The following is a 21,659-nucleotide window of genomic DNA, read 5'->3' as shown; positions in this document are numbered from 1 at the left end:
TTTAAAGCAGGTGTCTGCTAAATTTTGAAATCAGCCTATACTTCTGATCTCTTTGTCTGATGTACACGGATGAAGTAGTGGCAGCCTGCTGTGTTGATTTGAAAAGCATGAAGGGTAATCAAAGTAACTTCTAATGTAAATTTCACATGTTCACAGTCAAAAGGAGCCATTTGGAGTTTGAATGCATATTGTATTTGAACAGCCCTGTCATTTCATGTGTGTTAGATCATATTTAAGTTTTCTGTTTAAACCCTTAGATGAAAACCTCATATTTTTTCATAGATCTTAACAAGTATACAACATTTTGCTCATGTCCTAAAGAATCAAGCAGGTTATTTTTCCTTTTAGTCTTCTTAATAAATCCCATGAAGGAAATCACAAACAAAACTGAGGGTAAAATTCCTCCTGCAAGCGGTGCCAGTGCAGGTGGCTGTCTAGCTACATACTTATATAAAAATTATAACCTTTGTATTGCATTGGTATATAGATTTATAGTCAATATTCATTGTGAAGTAGAGTCGGTCATGTCTTCCTCAACAAGCCTGCTTGACATAAGGGTCAGTGGCTACATCGTTGTTAATAAATAAAAATATGGCAGATAAAAATGTAGGTGATTTTCTTGTATGGTTTTATCACCAACATAAAACAAGACCGTCAGGATGAGCAAACACGATCCAAACAGGCCTTCCTTATGTTCTATTTAAATCACCTTCACCAAAGTTCCCAAAACTCAAACTAAAGAAATCCAATAGACCACTCGGTACTCAACAATACAACTGACCAGACAACCTGAAAAAAGGCTATATCTGAAATCCCCCATTCCTTCACTTCCCCCTGCTCACTATATATGGACTTCTATGTAGAGGACTATAGTGAGTTTATCAGCAAAAGATCAAATTTTCAGACGCTACCCTGTACGTAGTGTAACGTTCAACAATGTCAACCAGCAGAATACATTACAAATGTTTACTTTACGCTTCAATACTTTGATACACAGAATAACCATGTTACTCAGAATAAAAATAAACTTGTTGTTACTATTTGTGCTGTGCATGATGCTGATCTGACCCTATTTCATTTCATGTTATATTTCCATGACTAAAATATGTCCGCTATCGGAAATATTAGGGACGAATGCTACAAAACAGAATAAGGAGTAGAAATGCCAAAGACAAGGTTACATTGTGCTGCCCCTGCTCCTCCTGTCTCTCTTCCATTTTGTCACTATAAGTACAGTTTTGCAGTCCATTACATAAACCGTCTTTCAAAAGTTCATAAGCCGGTAGAATCACGGCAACGCCATATCTGTGCATCACCTGCTTGTTTGGGATTAATGGTGCGTTGCATTACACCTCGGAGTTCAGAATTACTGACCTACGAGTCCGCAGTTGCGACTGGAATGCCGCTTCAAGTCGGAATTTCGACTCGGAGAGTCGGAGGAGCCTCACCACCCCTACCTTCAAAAAACAAAATGGCCGTACCATGTATCAACAGTAGTGAAAGCTGTAGTTTTTACTGTTACATAGCACTTCTGTTATTAAATTTATCGTAAGCACAGTACTGCCCAATTACTGTCTGTGGATGTGTTACGACGCCGTTATTATGCGTGAAATTCCATGTAATGTGTCCTTATGAACTGGTTTTGCTGAAAACGGCTGGCGTGCTAACATAAACATTGTTCCAGTTGCACTGGAATTAGGAATTGGTTATTCAGGTGTGACATATTTCTGACAGCCGAGCGCCACGGTGTAATGTAACGCGGCATAAGGCACTGACCTTTGTTGCATGTGGTTAAACCTCCTTCTCATTCCGGTGGCAAAAATGGCAAAAATTTCTTTCTTGTTATTTTCCTGCTCTCAAGTGAGGTTTCTAGTTAAACGCTGTGAATTTCTTTAACAGAAATGCAAAAAAATAAGCAGAAGAAAATTCAAATTATTGCACATTACCATCCAATGACTATAAAGGTTAAATCAATTTAAAATAACTGTTGAGCAGATATTTCTAACCCCTGACCTTGCTGATGCCAACTATAGCTTGATTGCTTGAGTCAGGCTCAGGAAATGTAGCCTATACCTTGTGGTTCCTGTTTAGTGGTTCACCATTTTCAGTACGGCCGACTGCCTCCCACTGCTGACTGGACAGCTACTGTAATTGAAAAGTAATTCTTCGATTTTGCCCTTGATACAGCGTGTGTTCCTGACAGTGGCCGAGAGGACTCAACTACGCAGGCTAAGCAAACAAAGGCAAATAAGCATATTAAAAAAACATCTTCCTTATTTTGTAAACACATGCATTGCAACACATAAGGCCAACTTCTGGGAAAGTTATCGAACTTCAAATTCCATAAACATCTGTCTGTGAACTGTTTATTAACATTTATCAACTTCAGACATGCTATGTATTCTAATTGATCAGTGTCAAATCTTTGGGATTTGTACACGCGATGTTGTCAATAAGTCTGCAAACGGAGTTGATCATGTTTTCCTCTATGTTCTTGGACAAACCACAGCAGCAGTTTGTAACTGCGTCAAACCGTGGGTCAAAATTCTCTACAGATCATTTGAGTCTCTTTATTTCATCATATTGGTCTGAGACAGAGATTTTTCTCGGCTGTGGTGGGTGGTTATCTTTTTCTTCTTTAGCAAATTGTCATCAAAATAAAAGTACAACATTTGTTTTGTTCCTGTAGTTTCATAATTGAGCTGAATCAGTCTACTCAGCTTCTATTTTGAAAAGTTGTGAACCTGGGTCGAAAAAATTGTGATAACAGATCTTTGAAATAGCCAACATGCAATATGAATAAATAACACTGGTTATGTAAGTCATTCAAACTTATACAAACACGACACACGTGAACAGTTATGGAGCTAATGTAGTTTAATTTGATCAAAAACATTGACAATAAAATCTTCATTCAAAACTCCTTTCTAGTAAATTGGAGGTCTGTTGTGTTTTACGTATTCCTTTAATAACTCTGATCTAGCTCCAGAGCATTATCAAAGGCCAATCAAACAGCTCATTCTAAACAGGCAGGTTAGGAATGGGGAATGCACTAGTTAATATAAAACATTAATGGTTTAAAAATTCATGATGCTCTTACAAAGATTAATTTCGTTTGAAGTTGGTGGGGTTCTGTTGATGTCTTTCTGTACATGGTGGTTCTCTGGGGGGAAATAATTTCTACCACTTTGGTAAATTATTATAAATTGGCGAGGCTGTGTGTACAATGGAATATATTATGTTTATCTTATATTCAAGTGCATTTAATTTCTAGGTCCATTCTAAAGATTAAATTGTCACTCGCTTTTTTCCTTTACTTGTTCCCTTGTTCTTATCAAGTTGTGAGCATTTCATCTGAGCCTAATATGTACAACATATTCCCCAAGTAAATTGCAGGATGTCTGCAAATCACTACTCTTACTCTTATTAAATATGAATGATGACATGAGACATGCTGCATGGTTCAGATAAAAAATGATAGCTAAGCTGACCTGTCAGCCAGCACCCCTCCTCCCTCCAGCAGCTGGGTCAAGCTGCTGCCGCTGGTTGTTCTCTTAGCGTTAAAGGTCAGAGCTGAAAGAGACTAGCTGCCGGTCAGTCCCTGATGAGGGTCAAGGCTCAGGACTCATTGTGGGAAGATGTCTGCTGGATTTGTCTGTGCAGCGGACACATTTTTATTGATCTGTTTGCAGACCAATTTCACGGATATCCCTCATATTGCCCACCACGAGTTATTATGATGCATTAATGCTAATTACTTAGACACAACATGGCAGGTATCCATGAGAAATTTATTTCTGCCTGTTTGTGTCTGTCACCTGACAACGTCTTCATGGTCTATTCTCTGTAAGATGACACACAGCAGAAAAACAGGGGTCTGCAGGAAAACACGCCTGTGAGGCCCTTTACAAATACAAATAACTATTTATATTTTAAATCTAAAGTGAGATAAACAACAGTTTATTTTGCAACAGAGAAAAGTCTTTGAAAAATGTAGAAATCCTGCCACATTAATGAGTGAGCATCTTATTGCAGATTTGAAGATCTTGGTGTGACATGACTGATCTGTCATCATCATATACAGAATAGGTGATCATTTATATTGATTAGCTGTAATGTATACTGAAGAATCACAGTCAAAAGACATATTACAGATTAAAAAAAATTCATTACATTTGTTTCTGTCACTTTGATATTATGCAGCACATTTTACTCATTACCGTATTTCACAAGTTAACTGTTGCATACCCTCTTTGTCAAAACGAGATCACATGCAGCTAATTAGAAGTCACGTCATTAATGCAAATGTGCTCAGTTAATGATTCTTCTCAATATTTATGTCTTTCTGACAAAATAACCTGATCCATGTTGGGTTGTGGATTCAAAATAAAGCTGGGCCCTGGAAACAAAGGACCTCCATGTAGAACATAAAACACGACACATACAGTTCATGCTCTGGAGATCATATATATATGAACCAAATGTCATGGCAGTTCGATCAATGTTAATGTCATGGTGGTGGCTACATAGGAAAACCCAAGGGATCCCAAAGTAATTGGGATGAATCCTCTGGGCACCTCGAATGTCTGGAACTATCATGGAGGGATCTACGGATCACTATCTCTCGAGTCACACCACTACTGTGGTCACACTAGGAATAGCAATCCACTGCTTGGGGGTGGAGGGGATCACCCACTAACAAAAGATGCAGCAGTTCGATCCCAGTCGCAACCCCACAATTACTGTACATACACTGTGTGTGAGATGGCAAAAAAACTGTATAGAGCTTTGAGTTTTCATCAAGACGAGAAAAGTTCTACATAAATAGAAACCATTGATCATGTAATAGAGACAACCATGAGTTTTTAGAGAAATGTCCCTTTAATGACTTGTCTCTGCTACTCAACATTGACTTTCTATATTTCACTGGATCATTTCCACAATGGGTTCTCAACACAGTACTGTTACCACAGGGACTAAGCACAATGCTTTGATGTTTGTTCTCACACTTGGTGTCAAGATATATCGTGTTGAGAGGACGTCTCAGTGGACGTCGGGCTCTTTATCTGCTGACCGAAAGCTCTTGAGACTGATGTACAGGGAGCTGACCATGGTGGCCTCCTCCTGGATGGAGTCCTTCCGCTCCGACTGTCGCATGCACATCATAGCCACCAGTCTCTTGGGCAGCTTCCCGCTGAACAGCAGGTAGATGCAGGGGTTGGCACAGCTGTTCAGACTGGCCAGCAACATCAGGATGCTGAAGATTGCAGCTGGAAACACACAGAGATTCACAGCAGTTCCATTTTATTTATGTTTTTATTTAGTCTTACCTCTTGAATAAAGAGAATCTACTCTTGGTTACACATACTGTTTGCCCAGATTAAAAAATGTAGTTCCTTTGTGTCTTAAGGAAGTACTTTATCTCGTACTATGCCTTCTCATATAGTTTAATGTACTATTTCTTGAAATGTAATATCTTGCACTATTTCTCTTCATCTAGTACTTTGTACCTGGGTAGTTTCTTGTCCTATTTCTCTTAATGTAGTATTTATCTATGAATTATCTTGTACCATTTCTCTTCATGTAATATATTGTACTATTTAACTTCATGTAATACACAATTTGTACTAACTCTCTTTCGTACTATTACCAATTGCATGAGTGGATGTATTATGATTATCGATATTACTAAATGTGTTTTCATTAAAAAAGTCCACAGGGATCTTACATTGAGTGGGCGCCTGCACGTCCCACACAGACCACAGCTGCACTGTGAAGAAGGGCGTCCAGCAGATGATGTATGTGAGCACGATGACCACGGTCATCTTCACGGTCTTCGCCCTGGCTTTGGACACCCCAGTCACGCTGCTGGCCCTGGAGGACAGTGCCTTGGTGTGCGCCTCTCCGACGTGCTGCGTCTTCATGTGGAAGTTGATGTGCACGGTGCGGCAGATGCGCACCTGGCACACGATCACAGTGAGAATGGGCAGCACAAATATCACAAGAGTGGTCCAGGTCACGTAGGCTCTCGTTCCCCACGGCTTGATGAACTGCGCCCAGCAGTCGTACACACCGGGAGCGACCTCCACCCGGGAGAAGATGAACACCTGTGGGAGGCTGCCGATGAGAGAGACGCACCAGACGGCGCACACCGGACCGTTCCAGCGCGCCCTGCGCCTCTGGAACGTCACCATGGGTTTGCAGATGGCTTGATATCGGTCTATCGTCATAGCCACTATCATGTACGTGGAGGCAAACATCCCCACCACCTGCAGGTACTTCACTGCGCGACACAGTATGTCTGGACCAACGAATCTGTCCGTGATGTCCCACATGAGCTGCGGACAAACTTGGAAGAAGGTGACCACCAGGTCTGCGACGCACAGGTGGAAAACGAAGACGCGCATCCTGGAGAGCTGCTTCCTGCGCTTCCACAGCACCAACAAGAGCCCGGAGTTCAGGATCCCCGCAGTGATGAAGATGATAGACAGAAGAACTATTTCCACCTGCGCCAAGCGCTCGTTCCGCGGATCATCCTCAGGACGCTCAGTCTCCAAAGACATGTTACTGATGTTAACACTTGACCAAGCCATGCTCTCTGCCTTAAATACAGCGGAGTTACGCACCCCCCTTATATCACCATTTCAGGTGAATCCAGTTAAAGTAGAGACATTTTTTTTTTAAGTCAAACGCCAGGAGGCAATCTGGGATTCTATTTTAGTAATCTCAGTATTTTCTATTGTGTGGTTTAAAGGATACATTTCCAATAAAAAAAAACAATTCAGTGTCCAGGCAGAAAGTGAGGTGTTGGTAGTGGAGAGTAGGGGGCTTTATAGCTTGTCTCTCTGAAAGGTTGCTCCTCCCTCCTGCTCAGAAAGCATTATTTTCCCCCAGATACACAAGTGTACTGGATTTACACATACATAGTTATCTGCACAGCAATTCAGTTTTTTTAATTAAAAATAACATTTTTAACACAACTTAGTTTCGTCACTAAAAACAAGATATTTTCTGTAACTGCAGATAAACCTAAGAGAAAAACAACAAAAATCAAAACCAAACATCGGTTTCCCTTTTTAATGTAACTGAGCTCAGGTATTAATTCACTAGCCTCATGTTTCATCTTTCCGCACCAGTGCAAGCAGTGAAAAAGTGCTGTTGGGATCAAATCTGCATCGTTATACTATCAGCTGTTAATCTGAGGGACTGACAGAAACAGCAGCTCTGTGATCACACGTATGGTGAAATCAGCTGCCGTTTTCCATATCATGTTTTCGCATAATGTGGCAGCTGCAATGCTCAGTGCATATTGTGTGTGAGCTCTTCGGATTTCGATGGCGATGCAGATGAACAAAAGAGGCCCTCCAGTAATTTAGAATGAAATTACATTCATCAATAGGTGCGCAAGTCTATGTTCTTGTGGCGTCCTCTGTCCACAATGCTTGATCAATACCAGTGATCAGCACAGTTACCGAGAGAGTCCAGACTATTTGTTAAACGAAAAAGAAAAAAAACACAGCTGTGCTTTGTCTAAGTCTGTACGTGACTGAGCAGTTCTTCTTTGTCCATCTGATAGCGGCTTTTCTTCCAGATGTCACGGAGATTCTGTAAGGTGGCCCCAATTTCCTTGCCTGACGTGATGCCCATCCTCCTCAGATCGTGACCACTGACAGGGAATCGAGGGATTGACCATCTGCGCAGCTCGGCCAGCAGCTTCTCCTCACCTTGATACGTCAGCAGCTCGCACACTTTAATCTGAGCATCCGGCTCCCGACTCTGGAAAGATGCAGCACGTGTGAGAGTTATAGATTCTGAAATGTTGTCTGTTAAATTAAATATCCATCACAATAAGCAATAATCTGAATCAAATAAAAACCTTATTTACATAATGAAACAGCTTTTCCTAAATCTGGATTGGTTCACAGATGTGACATCACATTTGTCTAGCCAATTATCATCCACTTCAGACCAGTTAAATGGGCATAACATGGAGGAAACAGTAAAATAATCACAACTGAAATCCGGCTTTCAGGACGGCTCCCATCTATTACAATAATATGTCGTACGATTCTTGACAAATATTTTCTACCGTAATAACTCTCTCCTCTTGTCTTTCTTCTTCTGTTACATCTTCTCGTTTCAACAGAATTACACTGATGCTTAATCCAGTGTTTTATGCAATTATCCTTTCAAAACCCAATTTAAAAAAATCGATTTGAATGATTGTATTGTTTTAGTATCACTATGTTTTGAGATAAGTAAAATTCTAAACAGAAATGAAACCGAAGCACATTTTTATCAAAACACAATCCCACCTACTGATTAGTAACATTTCTGAGAATGCCTGTGAGCCTCATTAGTATGGGTGGGAACATGATGCATGCAGATGGGGTGATGGATGCAGTTCAGTGGTAAGACAGGGGGAAAGGTTTGTGTATTCAAAGTAGTGCTGTCTGTATAACTACAGTCATTTTCATGGCCGTTAATGTGCTGATTATTTTTCAGATTTAGGGTTTAATTGTTAACTGCAAAAAGTCAAATTTTCACAGAGTTGAAGGTTCGGTTTTGACCTATCTTGTTTCGTCCAAAACTCAGATACACAGTAGTGTTTCTATTACAGAAGCTTGAACCTGTGTTTTGTTGATGTTCTTAAATTCTTGCCACGCTGTCATGGGCAATCACTATCTGCTTTCACCAGCACATAACATATTACCTGCTGGAGAATAATCAAAGTCTGCCCAGAACGTGGCATGTGTACTAGGAACACTCAAGGCTAAAATCAATCCGACAATTCACAGCATTCCGCTAGGAATCTCTTCAACCCTTAATTTGAAAAACAAACAGGAACTCAGTAACATCGGTTTCTTTTGACACACTAACTGGAGGAGGCTGAAACTTACATCAAAGATGAAGTCAGTGAAGGGTTTGAGACTCTGCGGCTCGTCTTTACTCTTGCACAGCTCTCGTCTATGTTTGACCAGGAACAGAGCCAGATTCTTCTCCTCCTTTGAGACCTTCAGTCGGAGGTCCATCTTTTCCACCTCCTCTGGACAGTGAAAGAGAGCAGCCATGATGGTCATGGGCTTGGGAGAGTGGTCTTTGGCATTCTGCCACACTCGCTTCATCTCTTCAACATCGCCATCTGGAGGTAAACCTGAGGAGGATCAGGGCGGAAGGGATGAGCAGCAGTACAAACAAGAGAAATTGATTTATTGGATCAGTGCTCAGCTTTGGTATCTTGTTCAAACATGTTTTACTGAATAACCTGCTGTGAAATTATTCTAATACCAGAGGTCAAAGTGCCAGAGAGGTCAAGAGGCATCATAGTCCACTTCAACTCAGGAGAGAACATTGAATCCTTCCCTGTTTAGAACCAGCTCCAAATTGTTCAGCCCTTGAGATTTAATGACTATTGATCTTTTTCCCTGAGATAATGACTTGATAGCAGTCATTATGTGCTGGAGCCTACTCCATTTTCAAGAGGCATCTGAGTCATAACAAAGACAAACACATGTTCGGCATGGGAACATTTTTCACTGAACTTAGCTACGTACATACATTTACATACATAAGCAAAGTGCTACCATGGAGCCATAATAGTTGTTAATAATGTTTTTACCTGAAATAGGAAAATAATGGACCTATTCTCTTGTTGAAGTTGAGAGTTCAAATATATAACAGTTAACCTGCGTGACCGATTGGTCAATTTAAAAAAAGAGGCCAATTACAAGGCAGGAACGATGTGAGATGCCGTTAAGTTGCATTATGGGATATGTAGGATCGAGCCTTCTTGTTTCACATGGAAGCCAATATTTCAACGACCTTATTCTGCAGGAAACATTTTGACAATTATGATGTTCAAATGAGTTGCTGATATGTGTATCACTCAACATTACGCCTTTCTACTTGTTCACAATCAAACCCAGGACATGAGTTGTGAGGCGGTTGGCAACTGTTGTGTCTAACTCGCAAGATTCTGTAAAAACTCCAAAAGGATTTTACAATGTGATTACTATGACAACTACTTAATCTGACCAAGGCCAGGATATTCCACGTCTTAGTTCAATAATTACTTTTATTGTGTATGACTTTAGTCAGATCCAGGTCATTAGAAAATGGCACATGGTTTAACTGGCAGTGTCTTATTCAGACTGTTGACTGGTTAACATCAGAATAATGTGAGCACGTAAACCTATCTTGTGTTCCAGAAACTATAAAAATATCTTTGCATCCGTCTAACCTATGTACTGGGCCAGTTCCAGCTTGTACATCAGCTCCAGTAGATGAGCAGCATGGTTACCGACCACCATCTTTTTTAGTTCCACCCAAATCCGCTCTCCTGATATCGCTGCTAGTCCTCTGCCGTTTTCCTTGATGGCTGTCAGCGTCTCAGGCTCGTGGTCATCAGGCTCCAAAGCCACTCTGCCGTAGAACCTGGGTTGAATTTAGTGGGCTACAGTTAATACACTTAGAAGAAGATTTTATTTTTCACCCTCCAAAAGGTTGTAAGTCCCTCTCCATTTTACTCGTTTTACCCAAACTAGTTTAGTTTGATTTGGTTAAGACAAAAATGAAATGAAACAGCCCACCTGAAATATCGCAGTATTCTCAAGTAATCTTCTTGGATTCTTTGCTCAGCGCTGCCAACAAACCGAACTTTACGGTTTTTCAGGTCTTCGTATCCTTTGAAATAATCATACAATGTGCCATCGAGACCTATAAAACACAGTTAGGAATTAAGAACAGAGTCTGCACTGTTTATACTGTGCATGAGGAGGCTGGTGTAAATAGGGAGCAGATTGTCTATTCTGCATTTGGTCACAGAAAATTCTGTGAAGAAGGCACAACACTGGTCAAAGATAAGAGCAGGGACTTCCTATCTTGGACCGGAAAAAAGGTGGAACAGTTACTGGCTATAACTGTTATCAGCTCTTTGCATTCAACGCTGGTTTGTCGAAACAGCACTGCTTCAATCAAGAAGCGACCACATTATTTCTTTCAAAGGCTGTTTAGGCTGTTTTTCTATGTTTTCGAACCGTAACGGCACCAGCAGCCTTTCCAAAAGTCTCTGTTCTCGGGGCTTGAAAACTCCTGTGAACGTCAGGCGTAAATATAGAGAAAGTGATGGGTTTCAAAACTAAACCTCTTCAGTGTGAACAGGGTGTGATTGAAAATCAATCAACAACACTTGCATCTCCACAACAGAAGCAAACGCAGAGTGAAGTCCTCAACAAAGTGCATATCACTGCAGAAAAACACTTACCTAAAAACAGGGAGTTGATGGTGAGGTCTCGCCGCTCTGCATCTCTTAGCCAGTCTTTGGTGAATTCCACCTCTGCATGACGTCCATCTGTCTGAACGTCCAGTCGCAAGGTGGTCACCTCAAAGTTCTCATTGTGTAGCTGTAAAAAATATACAAAGAAAACAATGATGACAGACAGGGGGCACAGCAAGACTGACCTTCTAATGCTATGAGAAAATATAGGTTTCTTATTGATCTACCCTTATCGAGCCACATGTTCCAGTCACAAACTGCAGGCTCCTCTTACATGTGATTTACTTACATATCCAAGGAATGAATACATCAAACTAGAACTTCCTATTACTGGGCTGCTTATCTCTGGAATACCAACAATCATGCAACCTTAAGACTACTTGTCTGATCAATCAGATTAACAGGACAGTGAACAAATGTCTCACCCTTGCTGTAATGGTCCCATGCTTCTCTCCTTTATTGTTGATCATCCTGATGCCAGCCACCTGGAACATGCGCTTCATCTCCTCTGGAGTGGCTGTTGTGGCAAAGTCAACATCCTCAGGCTGCTTCCCAGACAGCAGGTCCCGCACAGCCCCTCCAGCTATCCTTAGCTCATGATTATTCTTCTCAAATATCTCTGCAAAGACCAAACACATATTTAAGAGGAGTCTACTAGCCTGAGTGGCTGGAAGCACAAGAAACTTAACTCATGAGATCAACCTGGAGGGGGAAATAACTTTCCAAGATGATGAATTACATTTCCATGAATGCAAACAAAAACATTTTCTATTATTTTCTTTCATAAAAATTCTGACTGTGTCTCTCTGTCACTCAACTTTGCCTCAAACTAAAATAATGTCTGCCTCCCGTGGTAGTAACTCAGCACCACATGGAGACACGTAGGACCAGGGGAGCTTTGTCAAGTGTCTTAATATGATGATGTCTTCAGAATGGAGGTGGCTTGGAGGCTTTTCATTTTTAAACTACCCACTTTTAACAGAAAAAAAAAAAATGTCTGATGGATTCTGTGACATGTAGGCTCCTGTATTCAGTGCTTTACCTGTAACTGGGACTAAAAGTTTAACTATTTTCTCACCTGGTTGATCAATTTTCACTTTTTATTTCCTACTCAGGCCCAAAGTACATAAACATATTATAGGTGCAATGATATAAAGCTGTAGTGCCCTTGTCCCTTCAGAGGTCCAAATAAACAAAAATGTAAAACACAACATTACAACAATATTGAAAGGACTTTACAGAACAGTTATTTCCGTAGTTACATTTAAACATGACTTTACATATGGATCTGTATTTGTTTTGTAAACTCCAGTGACCAAAACTAGAATACTGATTAGTGAATTACAAGAATCAGATAAAACCAGCAAATATCCATATTTACAACCATTGTATAAATACATTACAGCTGGGAATCTGTGGGGATGTGACAAAGGCAGTGATTCTAAAGACAGATGAATCCATATCAGACTCTGCTGACATGTGAGTGGGAGACGAGGCGGAGGAGCTGGAAGTTTCTGTGTCTCACCTACGAGTCCGTTCAGCCCCTCGGTGAACAGAGAGCGGAAGTCACTTGTCTTCAGCTGCATGGTGTACAGACTCCTCCAACAGACACCAGCTCTGTCAACCAAACGAGGACTCAGCAACCTGCTCCACATCTGCACAAACAGCGCACACGTCACGGCTTCTATTTCTGACAGTTAGCTTGTAGCTAGCTAGATAACGCTGCATGCCGGCGTGCACCTGGCCTATAGTTAATACAGAAGCAGCACATGAGCAACAGCGACGTGTCAACGTGTACGTACCAGACAGCTCACACGTGGAGTGAGCACAACACAACACCTGTGTTGGAGAGTAAACTGTAGTAGTTGTTGCTTCTGTCATTAGCCGTGCTAGGCAGGAAGTGTTTCGCTAACGTGCGGCTGCTGCGACCAATAGGCTCACGAGGAGGGGCTTAAGGCAGCTCGTGCAGCCGGTTGCTTCTCGCGAGATGTAGTAGCTGTAACTCTCCATACTGGGAGAGTGGAGAAGCTGAGACAGAGTGCGATGTATGGACAGCGAGTAAAATGGCAAGAACGATGAGATTGCATAAAAAAGGATACAGTGAACCAGTTTATTATCCTGCTCCAACATGGTTATTCTCTCCTTTGTCACTATAACTTGATATTGAAGAAGATATGAAGAGAGACAAAGGGGAAACAAAAGTTTAAGGACTACACACAATACTCTGTTCGCATTGTTTCCCAAAATACATACAAATACGTTGATGAACGTCTTGTGTAACAGCTGCAGTATAGATCAGATTCTTCTTCTTTCTGCTCCTTGTGTGTTTGCATTTAAATAGTTTTGTTTGGTGGATGAATGAAATCAACTGCTAAATAATAAAAAATAAGTGTTTTAATCAGATGTAGAATTTCATTAGGAGCACAAACTTTTCTTCATAAGTACAAAGTATGGACGACATTTTGTTCACACTTTGTGTTTTGTCACCGTGACAACAGCCTCGTGCACAGCTCCATGAAGAGATGATGGTCTCACTCTGGTGCAGAGGAAGTGGACTGGACCTCAGAGCTTCAACATCTGCTGGACAGATGTTAGAGCAGTGTCTTCATGAACATGGCGTCACAGTCACATGTTACACTGACATACGTGTGTTAAGGATCATCACAAAGTCACATGATGACCTCTCCATACAGTGAGAACTTGAGAAATCCTCATGTTGAAACAAGTGTCTCCGAAAAAAACACAAACTGTTCAACACAACAGGCCCAAAATGTCTTTCTTCAGGACATCGTCTCTCAGACACTTTCTGTCACTTATCTCTGCTTCGAACCTCCTATTATCAATTATTTCCCAGAATGCTGCTTTCCCCGGAGGCCTGCTACAATCTCCCCCTTGTGGTTGTTCTGAGGTGGTGGTCGAGAACACACAACAATAATCTCCATCTACGTTTATATAAAACGTCCTCGGGTCACTTTTCTATTAAATATGGTAAAATATTTATTAGTTTCCGCAGAGATTTAAAGATGCTCTGCTCTTCATTGATTCTTGTTCATACTTTAAATGTGACATTCCCTTTTCTTCTGGTTGTTTCATTATGTGAAACTGGTGATTTTATTCTCTTACCTGCACCAAGGACGTGATGTTTCCACCTGTTTGTTTGCAAGAGGAAAGAAAACCAGAGTCATGATTCCAGTGAAGTCGGTGGAAGGATGTTTATTGTGCATTAAAGCAGAGACAACAGAACTTTTCTCTCTGAGATGTTTTTCTTCTCGTTACATCTGGTTTGTCACAGAGGAAATGATCTATGTGTTTGACTCATAGACTGAATATAGAGGCTTTGACTGGGATGTTCCACTGTTATACTACAGCGCCACCTGTGGGGCAAAAGTAGAAAATCGACCACCGCCCTGCACCTGAATCAGAAACGAAAACTTTCCATTTTTAAGTCCAGAGTTTTGATCTTTTTTTTTGTCAAAGAAAAAACTCTGATTTTTAACTCAAAGTGATTCGATTGAGTTTAACTTTGTGCTGAACTAAATCAATTTGTGACATGAATCCAGGAACTTTCAGCTCATAAACAAACAGAATGTGGTTACACACATGGAGACATACTGAGGGACAAAGGTAAACAAATAATAAAGGAAACACATATATGTGAGTCTTTATAGTGGGTTTATATATTCTGCTTGTGTTGTGTCATTTCAATAAACACATTATTCATGTGAATAAACCAAATTGGTAGTTAGGGCCGTCTAGTGGGGAGATTACATATTACAACAACCTCTTCTGATTCCTCTGGAGCTCTGTCTCAACTCTGCCTCCCAGCAACAAGGCCCAGTCAGAGCCGCTCTACACACAAGCTGTTGCTGCACTCTCACACACTGTCTCAATGTCTTTGAGGACACACACTGTCTCAATGTCTTTGAGGACACACACTGTCTCACTGTCTCTGAGGACACACACTGTCTCACTGTCTCTGAGGAAACACACTGTCTCACTGTCTCTGAGGACACACACTGTCTCACTGTCTCTGAGGACACACACTGTCTCACTGTCTCTGAGGAAACACACTGTTTCTGAGGACACACACTGTGGTGGAAACCTCTGACATCACTACTCAATAAAAATACATGGACCTATTTTGAGGAAGAGTGCATTTGGTGTATTGGTGACAAAAGGGAAAAACACCCGACCACAAACAGTTATATCAAGGCTAAGAATAGGACACACAGGACTAAATAAAACAATGCACTTAACAGGGAGACATCCATCAGGACAGTGTGCATGTGGCTTAGGGGAAACAACTGTGGAACATGTCATCTGTCACTGTCAGAAATATAACACAGAGCGAGGAAAGATACAGAAGGAGCTGGAGAGAATTAGTTCAGTATTGGGGAAGGGAAATATAAAGCCTAGTCTGAGTTTTTAAAAGAAACTGGATTAATGATAAGGATTTCAGTTTAAGTTGTTGGTGTTTTATTTTATTTTGTTTATTGTTTCTGTTTGTTTTTTATTATTGATGTATTTGCGCAGACCAAACCGACTAAACACTCTGACACACACTCCAGTATAATAGGTGGCAGTAATGCACCTTTAACGTTAGGTGCCTCCCCCCCGTTAAACTAAAAGAAGAAGAAGAAGTGCATGGATGAGAGGAGCTGCTGTCAGATCAGAAAACACACTGAGGAGTAGGCTAATGGCGAAGGTGGAGCTGACGCCGCTCAGGCCGTGGGACGACTTCTTACCCGGCTCCGAGAGATTCGCCAAACCGGATGTGAAGGATTTGACGAAGTGGAACAACAGGGTGGTCAACAACCTGCTCTACTACCAGACCAACTATCTGGCTCTGGCAGTCGTCGTCTTCCTCATTGTCGGGTCAGTAACACACGGGAAGTTAGGGTGGCAACACAGCAGCTGTGTTTGTTTATTTGGTGAGAGCATCTAAATGCTGCTCACTTTTTAGGATGTTTGTTTTCTTCTCGTCTCTGTTTGTATCTCTGGGGCTGTGGAGTGAGAGCTGGGATGTCGGCTGCCACTTTAAAGGGATTTAAAACGAGGGGACAGACTGGGTGCAGGCTGCTAACAGGAGAAAGCGCTGAAGCCAAACCCATAAGAATGAATGGACCGTTATTATTGTTTCTGCCACCACGTGACGCAATGTTATTGTTATGTTGTCAGATCTCGAAAAAAAGGAGACTATCCAGCATTCAATTCAGTTTAATTTACATAGCACCAACACATAGCACACATTTACACAGTAAGGTTGAGACTTTAGTATTGAGGAGAAACCCAACAGTTCATAAGAAAAGACTCGTTAACAGGAAGAAACTGGAGCCCGACTGATCATATGGATTTTTGGGGGTTGCTGCCGAGACTGATTAAAGAGAAAAAAGAAAAATTCTGATACAGATATTGTATCCAACATATGAATGGAGTTTCTTCACCTGAGCTTGATTTGGATTAGTTACTTTCCAAGTATCCATCCCCAAATTTCTGTCAAAGAAGAGATCAAATATAGAAGTGTATTTTAACAACTCCCTCTCCTGGATGAACTTTGAGATAACTTATTGGTTGGGGGAAAGAAAAGTCTCCACTACTGTTACAGATAATACTTTGAAATGGATGAAGTCTGCTAGTTCGGCCCCGATGTCGCAACTCACTGATATGACTCTGAGAGGCTAATATTGATCGATGATATCGGCAAACTGATCAATTGTAGATAGATACCTCAAGCAGAACTAGACTCAATGTGGTTGAATCTAGTTCCTCGACAGGTACGGGGGAGTGGAGAGAGCTAAGACTGGTTTGTTATAATGTAAATAATAATAGTGATATTTATAGATGTAGTGATATAATGATAGCAGCACAAGTTAATAATGATAATAATATTAAAGTTTGTCCTGACTCGTTCTGTACCATGAACCATATTCAGATTTCAGCCTCTGACCACTGCAAGCTTCTCCATGAACCAGTCTATTATCTGATGAGTCCATAAAAGGCAGATTCATCACAGTCTCCACGTTATGAAATATCTTGGCTTTAGTTGCCACTTTGCTCCAACTTAAGCCTGGTTTACTAAAAATAGTGATGCCCTCTGTCACAGTCTGTGAGCTGAGCTGTGTGATGACATATCGTTGCTATGGTTTGTCCTATCAGCTGCTGCACTGCAGATAGCTCAGTCATGAGAGCAGCAGCTTACTCAGCTGGATGGACCCTGTATTTTTGAGGAGGGGAAACACAAGTATTGAACATTTCATCATTGAGTCCATCCCGACTCATGAGGCAACAAGGCTGAACTTTGACATGCTCCATTTGGCTGGTTTCATTAAATCATGACATTTTAATCCAGTTTGGAAACGGCTCACCCACATCTCTGCGTTAACATGAACATTATTACTAAACTTTTTTTTACTAAAAAAGTTTTCTCAACAAACCTAACTGCACACACTGACCATTCTCTGGGTTCATCGCTGCCCTTATAACACTGCAATTGTGTCCTGTTGTTTCTGACTGATAACTTTGGTCTAAAGGTCTGAAAATGCTGTGATCACAAATTCATTTGTAGACGCAAATAAATTTGTGATAAACTCAACTTTAAATGAGTTGGTGCCTCTTAATACATTTATTTTTCTTCTTCATTCAGCTCTTACAGCAGGTTTTTCCCTGTTAGACTTAAATACAGTTAAAGTTCACAGTTAAAGTTCACAGTTCAGTGTTCAAAAATAAACCACAGGTTTATTTATTGTCAGGAGAAAATACAATTTCAATTGAATAGTTATATCCTTGAATTGTAATTCAAGTAATTGTCCACCAGAGAGCATTGGAAAGTAACTTGAACTGTTCAGAATTTAAGGATTAAAGGAATTTAAGGATTAAAGGAATTTAAGGATTAAAGGAATTTAAGGATTTAAAGGGACACGGATTCAGTGTTTTCTTATTTTTTTCTTAAAACATTTAACTGTGGTGAGTATATTGATATACAATTAAGGAAACTTTATCCAGTTAACCAGGATCACGACTGTTAATGTGAGGCTTTAAACCTCAAAGAGTGGCAGAGTAACTGTGAGACAGGCCTTCGATCACGCACTAAGGTCATGAACTTGACCTGATCAGGGCCATCACTGCCGCCCGTATTTTCTTATTATTATATAGTCATAATAGTTTCAGATTAATCTTCTGCTAAGGAACTAATAAATAAATTCACTTCTGTTAAAAAATGTTCTTTCAGTTGAGAAAAAATAATCTGTGATACTTTAAGGGGTGCTGTTGTTGTATTGACAGCATCTAAACACTAGGTGGAGCCAGTGACCACACACATGAACCCTGCCTTTGCTCATGCTGTAGACTGACCCCCTGCTCTCTGCGGCGTCTCGTGTTGCCACCCTGCAGGTTCCTGAACCCTCTGGGGATGTTCACAGCGATGGCCGTGGTGACTGGGGTGTTCCTGGGCTCCGTGTGGACCGGGGAGAACCGAGCAGTGATCAACAACTTCAAGAGGCAGAACCCAACAGCGTTTTTGATCGCTGTCATGTTTGCCAGCTACCTCCTCATCTCCATGCTGGGGAGTGTCATGGTGTTCATGACGGCAATCACTTTACCTTTGGCATGTAAGTTCAAGACAGGAATGCTTGAAGGTCACATCTTTATTTTATACCATAAATGACACATAAAGTTAATATATGCATGTTACTGCAATATCATTTCAGGCATTAAAGTGATGAGAGACTAAAAATAATTTAATAGCTGAATAAAAGCCTTTTATGTCTGGGTAAATGTCTTTAATTATAAAATGATCTTAGCTCTTTTTAAATGAGTCAAAGGTGCTGTCACAGATTCTCACAGACTGATCATAGTTTGAAAAGTTTATTGGTTTGTTTTTGCCAAACGTTTCAACTGTAACCAGTCCCTCTCCCATCTGTCTTTCAGTGATATTTGCACACTCTTCATTTCGCCTGCGCAACATGAAGAATAAACTGGAGAACAAGATCGAGGGCGCCGGCCTGAAGAGGTCACCCATGGGTATTTTGCTGGAGGCCCTGGGTCAACAAGAGGAGAACTTTCAGAAGATCCAGAGCTTCCTGGAGGGAAAACTGAAGGATTGAATGGACTTGGAACAGAGCCACACAAATATGCACCAATCCACACAAACGTCCATCTTTTTGGCCAAAGATTTTGACTTGTTTCTTAGATTTAACAAATGTCTGTATCCTTTTGTTTAAACCTCTTAAATGTTTGTTTCCTACATAGTGGTTTTACTCGAGTCTTTTTTGCAAAGCAGCGTTGTTATCTATGCCTCTGGGTTATCTGTCTCTCCACATAGAACTTGTCAGGGCAGTTTTTCTGAAAGACAGCGATGAGTGCACCTCTACGCTGCCTCACATCTGTGCAATGCAGTGTGTCAGTACTGCACACGGCTGCAGACTCCTCTCCTTGGTACAGAGATCTGTGTTTAATCAGAGCGTCAGCACTGCCTGTTAACCCTCGATTAAAATTGTAAAAGCGCTGCAAGTGTTGCCTTTTTAACAAAGAATTCAAAAGTGCACAGTCAACACACATCACTGCCAAGGCACAGAGGGCTGGGTTGTCTGCTCACATAAAATGTAACAGTTTACTCGAGCACGGAAACAGAGCGACCTCATGTTCACGCTAATAAAGAGAGCGAGACAGAAGAGAGAAGGGAGTGAGTAGCAATATTTAAAATGAAAACTTCAAAGCATTGTGACGTCTTCACCCGCACCCATCAGTATTCCTCCCGCGCCTCTCTCTGTTTAATCTTGACAGTGCCCCCTGGGTGATGGATTGGCCAACTTTGCTTTCCTCTCCACTTACCCCCAATGCTAATCAATGGGCTGCAGTAGATTATAGTGTGGAGAGCTGAACACGCCGCGCGGTGACAAAGTGCATCTGCAGTCACTCTCCTCCAAATCCGAGTTAGTTTTTGCAGCGTCAGCTGCTTTGGCTGTTTCATATTGGATTCCATTTAAAATTGACTGCAGATAGCGAGAATCCATCTGGAACATAACGTGCTGTTATTTGGTTTTAAGGGGCAGAGTGAGGATGTGAGGGGAAACGTGAAGATAAGAATGATGGGCATTAAAAAGAGAAAGCTGTGTTCATGTTAACCCTTTGCCTTGTAGGGAATGTGTGATATTGTTGAAGCGAGCTCAACCGATGACCTCTGCACACTCAGGTGAAACAGTATTGCAGTGACTCTTCGAGGGTTAACCCCCCCCCGCCCCGGCTGTGCTACAGTATTGATTTATGTCCCCCACTACGGTGCCTCATCTTCATCCATATTTTGGAACTTGGAGGAGTGAGCACGAGCACTGGTGGTGATAAACTAGAACAAAAGTCGTGTCCCTGAAGGCACAGTGGAGGCCCTTGTTCTCTCTGCTTCAGCTGCCCTGAGGATCGTACGGACACGTGTGTGCTGCCGCTCGCACAACAGGTGTGTGTGTTCTGTGTTTTTAGACACAGTTGCATGGTGCAAAACAACGCTCATGCTTTCTTGGTGTTGTTGCATGCGTCAGCAGCAGTTCACTAACTTGTCATTTGGAAACAAGAAGGTAGTGTGACAAATAAAGCTGTGCACTGTTTTGGCCCCAGCTGCTAAGTAACAACTCTACTCCTTATGCAGGATTTTAGGTTACAACATCCTGCACCTGTTTAGTTTCCACAACACATAGGTGTGGGTCAGGGACTCCTTTTTGCATCATATAATACGTAACTGTGTTTGGTCCCTTTGAAAACACACTGCCTTCAGGTTGACCCTGTTCAGCCCCCGCCCCTCCTCCTCGGCCTGCCTGAGAGGCTTTGGCTCTTTCCTGGCTAAGCTGGTTAACTAGCTTCAGAACTCAAGACGACTTGTCATTCAGCAGATCCGGCCGCCTGGGCCAACACTGCGGCGGCGGATCACGTGACGCGTTAACGATGACCCGCTGTGATCTTTCCGCAGTCTGCTGCATCCTCATGTGATCTCCTCAACCTTTCCCATAAACCCACATTGCTCTCCTCCACCTCCTGAGAGCTCACCCATGTTAGCAGATGAACCCGGGCCTCGGTGCATGTGACAGGGCGGCTAATCCAACCATTCAACCGGGATAACTTGTCATAGCCAGTACTGCATGGATCAAGGTGCAGAGTGCTGATCCGTGGGATGGTTTACTCTCACTCTAATCTGATTTTGGCTTTTCATCACTGACACCTACTGTAGGTGCTGTCATGACTAGACCTAGGTTTGGGTCTAGTCATGAAAGTTTTTGACCAAAGGGCAGATTTTATACCTTAGCTTCTGAGCCAGTGTCCAAAGTACATATATTTCAATATCTTACTTTGAGAAATATAGAAAAAGACTTATTTTAGGAGGCAACGCGAATACAATCCA

At 41.5% G+C, this 21,659-nt stretch overlaps 3 protein-coding genes across 3 annotated transcripts; 1 reads left to right on the top strand and 2 right to left on the bottom strand.

Moving 5' to 3' along the window:
* Positions 1–3,030: 3,030 nt before the first annotated feature.
* avpr2b.1 (arginine vasopressin receptor 2b, tandem duplicate, 1) lies at positions 3,031–6,789 on the bottom strand. The gene is made up of 2 exons (XM_062395369.1): positions 5,729–6,789; positions 3,031–5,270 (listed from the first exon to the last, which is right to left on the bottom strand). The coding sequence occupies exons 1-2, from the start codon at positions 6,591–6,593 to the stop codon at positions 5,044–5,046; spliced, it is 1,092 nt and encodes a 363-aa protein (XP_062251353.1). The 5' UTR covers positions 6,594–6,789; the 3' UTR covers positions 3,031–5,043.
* A 149-nt stretch (positions 6,790–6,938) lies between these two features.
* On the bottom strand, positions 6,939–13,218 carry trnt1 (tRNA nucleotidyl transferase, CCA-adding, 1). The gene is made up of 8 exons (XM_062395356.1): positions 13,078–13,218; positions 12,801–12,930; positions 11,701–11,894; positions 11,264–11,402; positions 10,590–10,716; positions 10,241–10,434; positions 8,901–9,154; positions 6,939–7,776 (listed from the first exon to the last, which is right to left on the bottom strand). Exons 2-8 carry the CDS (start codon positions 12,928–12,930, stop codon positions 7,531–7,533), a joined length of 1,284 nt encoding a protein of 427 aa, XP_062251340.1. The 5' UTR covers positions 13,078–13,218; the 3' UTR covers positions 6,939–7,530.
* Positions 13,219–15,889: 2,671 nt separating this feature from the next.
* arl6ip5a (ADP-ribosylation factor-like 6 interacting protein 5a) lies at positions 15,890–19,519 on the top strand. Its single transcript, XM_062395344.1, has 3 exons — positions 15,890–16,150; positions 18,665–18,882; positions 19,202–19,519. Exons 1-3 carry the CDS (start codon positions 15,924–15,926, stop codon positions 19,375–19,377), a joined length of 621 nt encoding a protein of 206 aa, XP_062251328.1. The 5' UTR covers positions 15,890–15,923; the 3' UTR covers positions 19,378–19,519.
* The last annotated feature ends 2,140 nt before the right edge of the window (positions 19,520–21,659 follow it).

This window comes from Platichthys flesus, chromosome 2, assembly GCF_949316205.1.
Source record: "Platichthys flesus chromosome 2, fPlaFle2.1, whole genome shotgun sequence".
Taxonomy (NCBI): Eukaryota; Metazoa; Chordata; class Actinopteri; order Pleuronectiformes; family Pleuronectidae; genus Platichthys; species Platichthys flesus.
The sequence above is the reverse complement of the archived record's forward strand: the minus strand, read 5'-3'. Positions and strand labels throughout refer to the sequence as shown.

Bases quoted from the DNA above. Each gene is read 5' to 3' on its own strand.
- avpr2b.1 (XM_062395369.1), bottom strand. From the start codon at position 6,593: ATGGCTTGGTCAAGTGTTAACATCAGTAACATGTCTTTGGAGACTGAG. The intron at 5,271-5,728 runs GTAAGATCCCTG...GTGTGTTTCCAG, and splicing joins CGTGCAGGCGCCCACTCAAT to CTGCAATCTTCAGCATCCTG.
- trnt1 (XM_062395356.1), bottom strand. From the start codon at position 12,930: ATGTGGAGCAGGTTGCTGAGTCCTCGTTTGGTTGACAGAGCTGGTGTC. The intron at 11,895-12,800 runs GTGAGACACAGA...TGGTCTTTGCAG, and splicing joins GGGGCTGAACGGACTCGTAG to AGATATTTGAGAAGAATAAT. The intron at 9,155-10,240 runs GTTAGACGGATG...GATCCTCCTCAG, and splicing joins GGAACTGGCCCAGTACATAG to GTTTACCTCCAGATGGCGAT.
- arl6ip5a (XM_062395344.1), top strand. From the start codon at position 15,924: ATGAGAGGAGCTGCTGTCAGATCAGAAAACACACTGAGGAGTAGGCTA. The intron at 16,151-18,664 runs GTCAGTAACACA...GCCACCCTGCAG, and splicing joins GTCGTCTTCCTCATTGTCGG to GTTCCTGAACCCTCTGGGGA. The intron at 18,883-19,201 runs GTAAGTTCAAGA...TCTGTCTTTCAG, and splicing joins AATCACTTTACCTTTGGCAT to TGATATTTGCACACTCTTCA.